The sequence below is a fragment of the Synchiropus splendidus genome, chromosome 3 (genome assembly GCF_027744825.2).
Source record: "Synchiropus splendidus isolate RoL2022-P1 chromosome 3, RoL_Sspl_1.0, whole genome shotgun sequence".
Classification (NCBI taxonomy): domain Eukaryota; kingdom Metazoa; phylum Chordata; class Actinopteri; order Syngnathiformes; family Callionymidae; genus Synchiropus; species Synchiropus splendidus.
This window is the reverse complement of record NC_071336.1, coordinates 33,755,836-33,765,564: the sequence shown is the minus strand read 5'-3', so window position 1 is coordinate 33,765,564 and position 9,729 is coordinate 33,755,836. Positions and strand designations below refer to the sequence as shown.

Here is a 9,729-nt window from a genome sequence, read left to right as displayed (position 1 = left end):
CACTGCAGTGAAACTTGCTACAGTCACTAATGTACAACAAATACGCACACACACACACACACACACACATATATATATATATATATATATATATATATATATATATATATATATATATATATATATATACCGAATGCCAACTGCATTATACATTAAATTGCTTTTTTTTGGCATTCGGTATCGGTGAGTACTCATGCATGTACACAACTCATTTTGGAAAAAAAGAATACCGTTTACTTGCAACATTAACTAGTTAATGAAAACCCAAACTTGCAGTAGTACTAGTAAACCTACTGCAAATGAGTGGGCAAAATTTCTCTCTAGGTTCAAGTATTTTCAGTAGCCAATAGGAAGCTTGAATTCACTTTTCCCTGCCCATTTATCAGCATAGAGACAGTAGACACAAATATGTCTACTAGTGCTACTAGTGAAGATTTTTTAGCTCTACTCGTAGTTCACGTCGTACACGTGACACTTTTTGCTTTGCTACTAAGGTGTACTCGCGTACTAATCAACCACAACTGAGTACTAATACTCACAATGTAGTACTTGTGGACGGCTGTCTGTACTGTTGACATTCTGAGCAACTCTGCTTCGTTCAGGCACTGAGGAAAAACATCATTTGGATTTTGATTTCAATGGGTGTGAACCCACTTTTGTTGTGCGACACCTTTATCATTGCTGACCGCACAGCTGCACAAACCCTCAGCAACAGTGTTTAGTGTTCAGTGTCCATATTTCACTCCGAAATGTGTTTCCTTTATGAGAGCACAGACCCAAAGCAGAACCCCAGCTCACGTGCAGATGAATGGTTTGTGGTCGCAGCCTGGTGTTGACCTTGTAACGTATCGCTGCGGTCGCATATCGAAGCATCCCGAACGTTCCGTCCTCATAAAAGCTGGTAAGGTTAAAGCACATTAATGGAGCCATTTCTCAGGGAGGCAGGTGGTGCACTCTAGGAACATATGTTGAAACCGAGTTAAAAATAAAGTGCTGCTTAAAAAAAATGAATTCCAATGACTGGAGGCTGCTTTCGCTGCACTTCTGCTCCATATGGACGGTTTTCGTCCAATGAGAGATTACGCTTCCCTGCAGCGATGTTGATAAGGTCCGCCGAAGAGTGGTGTGTTCTCCAGCCTGCGTGCGCTTGTGAGCGAAGCATGCATCATGCAACAGTGGTGGTCCCCAGGGGGCACGCATGCAACACACGTGACGGACCAGAGAGGACAAGGCCATTCATCATTTAACCGCGCCGCCGCACAGAAACAGAATACACTGAAAACCAGGTGATCAATGAGTCGGTGGCGCAGTGGGACGAGTGGATGCTGACCACGTGTCGGAGAGGGAGACACCAGGAGCTGTGGAGAACATCTCAATGACAGTCAAAATGTGTTTTTTTTTTCTGGAAGGGTTTAGTCTTGTCAGAATTTCTTCATCTCACTGTAGCGCGTGGACCTCAGGTGAGAGTTTCTCTATAATCTCTAGAAAGGGAGACAAACACCTGAGGAAATTCTCCAGAGCTTCAAATGCTTTTTCCCCATTTGGTGTGAGTGGTTTTCTGTATGGGGGAGGTGAGGTCGAGGAAGTGACATGGGCAACAGGATAAAGAGAAGGAGGAGGTGAACAGGAGTCGGCAAGGATGAAAGGGAAAGTGTCCAAAAGGGTGGTGAGGCCAGCAACGTTGTATGGTTTGGAGACAGTGGCACTGAGGAGAAGACAGGAGGCAGAGCTGGAGGGAGCAGAGATGAAGATGCTGAGCTTCTCTCTGGGAGTGAGAGCAGGATGATGATAGGATCAGAGGGACAGCACATGTGCTCAGGTGTTTAGGAGACCAAGTCAGAGAGGCTGGATGGAGATGGTTTGGACATGTACAGAGGAGAGACAGAGAGCCAGTACATTGGTAGATGAAGATGTTGAGGTTGGAACTGCCAGGCAGAAGGTGGAGAGGAAGGCCACAGAGGAGATTGATGGAGGTGGTGAAGGAGGACATGAGGTTTGTAGGTTTGAGAGAAGAGGAAGCAGAGGACAGGGGGAGATGGAGGAGGATGATCCACTGTGGCCACCTCTGAAGGGAGAAGCCCAAAGAGAAAGAAGAAGGAGGAAGAGAAGACGGAGAAGAAGGTGGAGGAGAAGGAGGAAAAGGCGAAGAAGGACGAGGAGAAGAAGAAAGTGGAGGAGGAGAAGAAGGAGATGTTAAGGTTGGAACTGCCAGGCAGAAGGTGGAGAGGAAGGCCACAGAGGAGAGTGATGGAGGTGGTGAAGGAGGACATGAGGTTTGCAGGTTTGATAGAAGAGGACGATGATCTGCTCTGGCCACCCCTGAAGGGAGAAGCCCAAAGAGAAAGAAGAAGAAGAGGAGGTGAACAGGAGAGTGCAGGCAAGGTGAACACCACCGTCAGATGTTTTAGGATGTTCAGAGACTCAGACGTCAGAAGGCTCAGTATGAAGATACAGAAGCTGACAGTGGGACAAGGTCAGAAGTGAGGGACATGGAGAAGTCTGGAGAGACAATCAGGGAGGACAGTGTTGGACCAAGAAATTTTGAGATCCAAGAGAGGAAGCAATGAGGTTCATGATGAAGAAGGAAATGAAGAGGAAGATGAAGACAGGTGAAGACCCCAGGATACACCGTGCGAAACAGAACATGTGGACCAGTTGAAAGCTAAAGCATCAACATGTGACGGACTATTGTTGTATTGTTGAGTGAGAATATGTTCTGATTCACCATGGTTGGATGAATGATGTTTCTCTTGTATCAACTTCACATGAGGCGGTCATAATGATGTGGCCGATTTTAATGTGACACGAGTGTCATTTCACAGATGAATTGACTCACTGAATGAGTCAGATATTTGAGTCGTGATCGCCACTAAAAACTGAACAGGCTGCTTAGCTCACCACACAGCAACAATGAAGCAGGAGGTTGCTGGTTTGAATCCCAGTTGGTGCTCTTCTCTTTGGATAGAAGCATCTGTGACATGTAACATGAATGCTTTTATTGACGTGGCGTCCCGACATCAGTTGAAATGAATTTGCTGGGGAAGAAACGTATGTTTAAGAAGCAGACGGTTTTATTTATTCTCACATCCAGGACATCCAGCAGTCACAAGACGCCTGCAGCTCATGGAGTGAAGCACATATTGATTCAGAAGTCGCTGCTGCGACAGCACAAACAACAGATCACAAGTATTGACACGTTAGTCACACTGTGAATTTCTTCAGTGAGACAACCGGAATGCCCAAGGGCACAACGTCGGGCCAACAGGTCTCACAGCCACACAGCTTCCTGGTTTACTTCTTTGCAAACCCACTACAATCTCTCGCGTCTATTATTCTATTATATTTAATTCAATTTAAATATCTAGAGGTTTGGTCTTTGGTGGCGTGGTCAGGACTACAGACCGCTGCCTTTTTTTTTAGGGAGAGGGAAGAGTGGGCCTCTCTGCTGAGGCTGCTGCCCCCAGGACCCGAGCTTGGATGACAGTTGGAAAATAGGTAGATTTCATTTTTGAGAAGGATTTTTTTATTTATTTAATGATTTGTGAGTCGTGACATGACTGTCGACACTTTCGAGTCACGAGCCGCACAAACCACAGTGAAAATAGCTGAAACAGAGAGAAGCTGAAGGAAGTATTTTAAACAATTTACATTCTTCAGCGTCGAATCCAAACACGTCCAAAGGAAACGCGTCACAGTTGTCTGTTTCTGTTCTCCGTGACGTGAGCGCGAACCTCTCTTGACTTGGCCCTTCATATCTGATATTTCAGATCGAATCAAACACGATTCCTTCAACACACTTTTGTTCCCATTCGCCCGGCCACAGTTCTGGCGCAGGTCCGAACCTTACATCACAGCCTGCATGAAACAGGAGTGGAGGAACATATTCCATGGAATCATTGGCAGCTTCTCCGGACATGTGAAGTCGAGGCTCCCTCTACAGTCGCTACAGTGGAACCATTTTCCATCCAGTGCAGGAAAAACAATCACACCGACTGGAGGACGCACAAGCTCTGCCTCTCTCTCTCTCTCTCAGACACACACTCTCTCTCTCTCTCTCGCTCTCGGTGTGTGCGCTTAAATGAAGCAGATCTAAAGCGTCGCAGCTTCCATGCGCATCTGGATTCTTCTGATCCCGGCGGGTGTTGAAGGAAATGCCTCATTCTTGGAATTCTTGAGGAGTGACGACAACTTTCCCCCCCCCCTTTTCCGGACTGAATTTGAGCAGAGACACGTCGGATGTGGACTATGAGAGCGGAGCGATCGCCCGGACCGAGCGGCTGGCTCTAGTCGGCGGGCGCTCGCTGGACGCTGCTGCCGGATCCGGAGCGATGACGCGCGGGGAGATGCGTCGCTTGCAGCGGTTGATGCCCGCGGATGTTGCGGCTCGGTCGGGCTGCATACGGAGCCTCTGGGTGGCTGTGATCGGTCCGGACACAGACTGGGGCTGATCATTTGAGGATTCTTGCTTTCTTTTCCTTTATTTTCTCTGAGAGAAGAGATGTCGCGCGTCTTCTTCCACGGTGAGGATTTACACAGATGTTTCCCTCATTTTCCCGGCATGGAAAGTTCAGGACTCCTGGATGTCAAGCGTGAAACTTCTGGACATTCCAGCTGATGCGATGAGACATTTGTGTTCAACCTGACAAAAAAAAAAAAAAGACAAGATGAAGACCATGGCACTGAACTGGATTGTTTATTCATATTTATATGTGCCGGCGCTTGCTTTCTCCGGGGTCTTCAACGCGACCGACGGAGAGATTCTGACAGATGGCTTGCTACAAGTCAAGCTCAAACCTGACCAGTGGAAACTTAAACCCACCGTGCCTCACCCCAATTTGTACTTCAGCCAAGTGGACGTTGCTCACTTGAAACAGCGGTCGTTCACCTCCCACGGCCAGATATTTAAAGTCATCCGCGCGGCCGTGCTCTCCATGCTGTCAAACGTGCCCTCGTACATGCCGCCTGCCAAGCACGTGGAGTTCACCAGCAAGTGGAATGAGATTTACGGGAATAACCTTCCTCCTCTGGCGCTCTACTGCCTGCTGTGCCCGGAGGACACGGCCGCCCTGCAGTTTCTTCTCAAGTATATGGATCGCATGGCGGAGTACCCGGACTGGAAAGTAACAAGTGCCCCGAATGATGAAGTCCCCATCGCTCACTCGCTGACGGGGTTCGCGACGGCGTATGATTTCATCTACTCCTGCCTGGACGAGCGGCGGCGGGATGTTTACTTGAAGAAAATACGCTCGGTGACGGAGGAGATGTTTGAGTTGTCCAGGTACAGAGGCTGGGGCAAGCAGTTCTTGCAGAACCATCAGACTACAAACACGCTAGCGTTTCTGATTGGCGCCCTGGTGGTCGGCGCTCACAACGTCCCGGAGTCCATGATTTGGAAACAGGTGGCGGTGAGCTACATGGAGAAGACCATGTTCCTCCTCAACCACGTCGTCGACGGGTCGCTGGACGAAGGAGTCGCTTACGGCAGCTACACGGCCAAGTCCATCACCCAGTACGTCTTCTTAGCTCAGCGGCACTTCAACATCGACAATCTTCAGAACAACTGGCTTCGAGAGCACTTCTGGTTTTACTTTGCTACGCTGCTGCCGGGCTTCCAGAGGACGGTGGGCATCGCCGACTCCAACTACAACTGGTTTTACGGGCCCGAGAGCCAGTTGGTTTTCCTGGACACCTTTGTCATGAAGAACGGCACCGGTAATTGGCTGGCCCAACAGATTAGAAAGCATCGACCCAAGGACGGCCCCATGGGGCATTCGTTCGCCCAACGCTGGGCCACGCTTCACACAGAGTACATCTGGTACAACCCCCGCCTCACACCACAACCACCCCACAACTTTGGCAGAGCAAGACTACATATTTTCTCCAACTGGGGCGTGGTGACGTACGGTGCTGGGCTGCCGAGCGGGCAGGGGAACACATTTGTCTCCTTCAAGTCCAGCAAGCTAGGTGGTCGAGCGGTTTACGACATTGTCCACGACAAGCCTTACTCCTGGGTGGACGGCTGGAACAGCTTTAACCCGGGCCACGAGCACCCGGATCAGAACTCTTTCACTTTTGCACCAAACGGACAAGTTTTCGTATCTGAAGCACTTTACGGGCCAAAGTATAGCTACCTTAACAATGTTTTGGTGTTCAGTCCGTCGCCTACCAGCCACTGTAACTCACCGTGGGAGGGTCAGTTGGGGGAGTGCGCAAAGTGGTTAAAGTGGACGGAGGAGGGGGTGGGTGACACCAGAGGGGAGGTCATCGTCGCTGCCTCGCACAGGGACACGATGTTTGTAAGCGGGGAGGCGGCGTCGGCCTACTCGCCCGCCATGAAGCTAGCGAGCGTGTACAGAGCATTAGTGTTGCTCAACTCCCAGACTCTGCTGGTTCTCGACCACGTGGAGAAGGCGAGCGACTCGCCGGTCACGTCACTCAGCGCGTTCTTCCACAACCTAGACATCGATTTCAAGTACGTTCCCTTCAAACTGTCGGACAGTTACAACGGGGCCATGATGGACGTGTGGGATGCTCATTACAAAATGTTTTGGTTCGACACGCAGGGCCACAGTCCGGAGACTCGCATCCAAGAGGCGGAGCAGGCGGCCGAGTTTAAAAAGAGGTGGACGCAGTACGTAAACGTGACTTTTCCCGTGACGGGCGCGGTCACCCGGGTCGCGTACGTGTTGCATGGCCCCTACGTCAAAGTGTCCAGCTGTAGGTTCACGGAGAGCAGCAGAAATGGAGTGAAGCTTTCATTAAATATCAACAACAGTGAAAAAATAGTGTCGATAGCAACCAATTATAAAGATATAGGAGCCAGGTCGGCTTTTTTGGGATTCGGGGGTCACTGTAAAGTGGAGGACAGGAATCAAATCACGAGGTACGGCCTTGGGACGCAGCTGATCCCCAAACAAATCACCGGTGATAGTCAGCTGTTTGATTTCGGATTGGTTGTCAACGTGGTGGCGGGCGTCGTTCTGTGCGTGGCGATCGGGTTCTTGACCCTGCAGAGGAAGTTTTACGTCTGCTTCGGCAGGCTGATGCGCTACGCCCTGCTGTCGGTGCTCATGCTGTGGGTGGCAGAGCTTCTCTTCCTATCCAACAGCTGCGATCAGCTTCTCTGCGGGGTGAAGTGGCGAGGCGAGGGGAACAAACAAATCCGACTGTACGAGCAGCGTCAGCTCGCCCTCCCCACCATCCTGATCACAACCCTTCCGGGCTCCGGGGCGGAGATACTCAAGCATTTGTTCTACAATAACTCTGATTTTGTTTACATCCGTGTACCTACTGAGCATCTGGACCTTCCCGAGACCGAGTTTGAGTTCGATTCCCTGGTGGACGCGTGCGAGTGGTCGAGGTCGGACGCAGCCAACGGTCGGTTTAAGGTAATTCAGGGCTGGCTGCACTCGCTGGTCCACAACACCAAGCTGCACTTGCAGAACATTCAGCTGACAGAGGGCGGGCGGGCGAGGCAGACCCGTGAGAGAGCCGCGCTCTCCCGGGACCGGAGGAAGAGATCCAGGAGGAGGGAGCCGGTGTCAGAGCTGAAGGGCAAACTCAGCACCAGTGTAGACAGGGACGCGGAGTACGTGAGGGAGATGAGACGGCACATCGCTGAGTTCCCCAACGCCCGCGTGGTGCTAAACATGCGCAGCGGAAGCTGGGCCCTCAAGCTTCCCTTTATTCAGGAGGTGGTGGGACCTTCTCTGAGGACCATCTACGTGGTCCGAGACCCTCGTGCCTGGATCTATGTCATGCTGTATAACAGCAAGCCCAGCCTGTACTCGCTGAAAAACATCCCGCAGCACCTTTCCTTGATATTCAAGGAGGACGCCACCAAGGAGGGCTGTGCCACCTCCGCGCCAGAGTTCAAAACTCTTCGGATGCTTTTGTCCCAATCGGAATCGAACCCCGTGTTGATCCTAGCTCACCTGTGGTTGGCACACACTGCCGCCGTGCTGAGACTGAGCGAGACCCTGCCCGAGGAGTCGTGCCTCCACGTGAAGTTTGAGGACATTGTCAACTTCCCGCTGGAAACGGCGGAGAACATTCACACCTTCTTGGGGGTGCCGGTGTCGCCGGCGGCCCTCAACCAACTGGCGTTCACTACTTCGACCAACCTGTACAATCTCATGTACGAGGGGGATATTTCGCCCGCCAACATCAACGTGTGGAGGCGGAACATGCCGCGCAAGGACGTGAGGACGATCGAGGACGTGTGCTGGAGCGTCATGAGGCGCCTGGGTTACACCAGCTAGGTCGCTGCTGCTGGTCAGCTGAGCTGTCTGTGTTCACTGTAGCTGCCACCTTGTTTTGCACTGAAATGTAGAGGGAAGTTTGCTGCTGATGTTCAGGTTTGTTTTCTGTCGACGGCTACAGCACATTCCTCCTCCAGTGAACCGTCTGTTTGCTTGCAGCACTCAGCTCCAGTATGATTTCCTCCTCACGCGTTTGTGTCTTAAAGAGCTCTGAAGTGTCCTGAAACAGCTCACTTTTCTACTGTGTCTTAGTAAAAGATTAAAAACCGAGACTTCTCAAACACCTGATTCTGCTTCTCTGTGTGCAGTGTTGAAGATGTTCTGGTGTCATTTCGGGAAGGTTTGTGAAGCTGCATGGAGTGTTAGCCGGGAGAAGTGCCAGATTTTGAGCAAACACCCGTTAAATATTTCAGTTTTGTCACGTTTTCAGCTCTGAACAGAACGCTTGTGCAAAAAAAGCTTTTTTTTACAACTGTATTAGCACTTTATCAGACAGATTTATGGAGCTGTTTTTCTTAAAACTGCGTCATCAAATATACTAATAGTGAAAATCTTCCACTTGAGAGTCTTTTCGTAAATCGTATCGTATAGTTGTATCTATATATATGTATATATCTGTAAATGAAGTTGCTTGCTTGTGGTTTACCGTCACCAGAGAGGTTGAACAAAAGCTAAAACGTGAAACAAATGATATTTAAAATGATATTTAAAACAGTAACTTCAAATACATTCAACAGTGTGAAAGAAATTACATTTGAAATATGATGAACAAAGTAAATAAACCCAGTTCAACAAATTAATTAACATTAAATATATATATTTTACATGATGATAAAAACAATAATTAAAAATAATTATTACATATTTGTGAAAAATAGGGTGCAACATGAAAAACCAAGTTGGAATTTTTCTATTTTTATTTATTTATTTGTATTTTTAGACATAAATATGTTTAAGGCTCTGATAAACCAAGAATTTCAAGGTTTAAGTAAATATAATTTAAGATAAAAGGAAGTTATGAATGCACAGCCGAACCTGAATTACAGAGTGAGAACTGTAAAGTCAAGAAAAAAGAAGGAAATGAGAAATACTTATTTACTTCTTAGAAATTGGGCTGAGAACAGGAAAAGTGAGAAGCAAGCAAGGACTAGAATAAAAACTGAAGGAAGGAAGCTTTACGGAATGGATTATGGTTTTCACATGAATAAAAAAAAAACAAATAATAATTTGGTGGAAATATCCGACGGCTGTCAGTGGCAATCCTGGAAAGACGAGTGGTGAAACCCTCTGAAGACTTGTGTGACACAGAAAGTCAGAAAGTATTTATGGATCCTGAAGACACGTTTCCCAGCGGATCAGGGATGAATACGATTATCCTAACTCCCTTTGGTATTTATTGAATTAGATCAGAGGAAAGCGCTTAAAAGGGATCAAACTGAGGAAAAATACGAACCTGTCAGCCTCAACA

At 48.7% G+C, this 9,729-nt stretch overlaps 1 protein-coding gene across 1 annotated transcript; it reads left to right on the top strand.

The window, feature by feature from the left end:
• The first annotated feature begins 4,038 nt into the window (after positions 1–4,038).
• On the top strand, positions 4,039–8,669 carry LOC128755606 (dermatan-sulfate epimerase-like protein). The gene has a single exon (XM_053859366.1). It carries the CDS (start codon positions 4,665–4,667, stop codon positions 8,259–8,261), a length of 3,597 nt encoding a protein of 1,198 aa, XP_053715341.1. The 5' UTR covers positions 4,039–4,664; the 3' UTR covers positions 8,262–8,669.
• The last annotated feature ends 1,060 nt before the right edge of the window (positions 8,670–9,729 follow it).

Bases quoted from the DNA above. Each gene is read 5' to 3' on its own strand.
- LOC128755606 (XM_053859366.1), top strand. From the start codon at position 4,665: ATGAAGACCATGGCACTGAACTGGATTGTTTATTCATATTTATATGTG.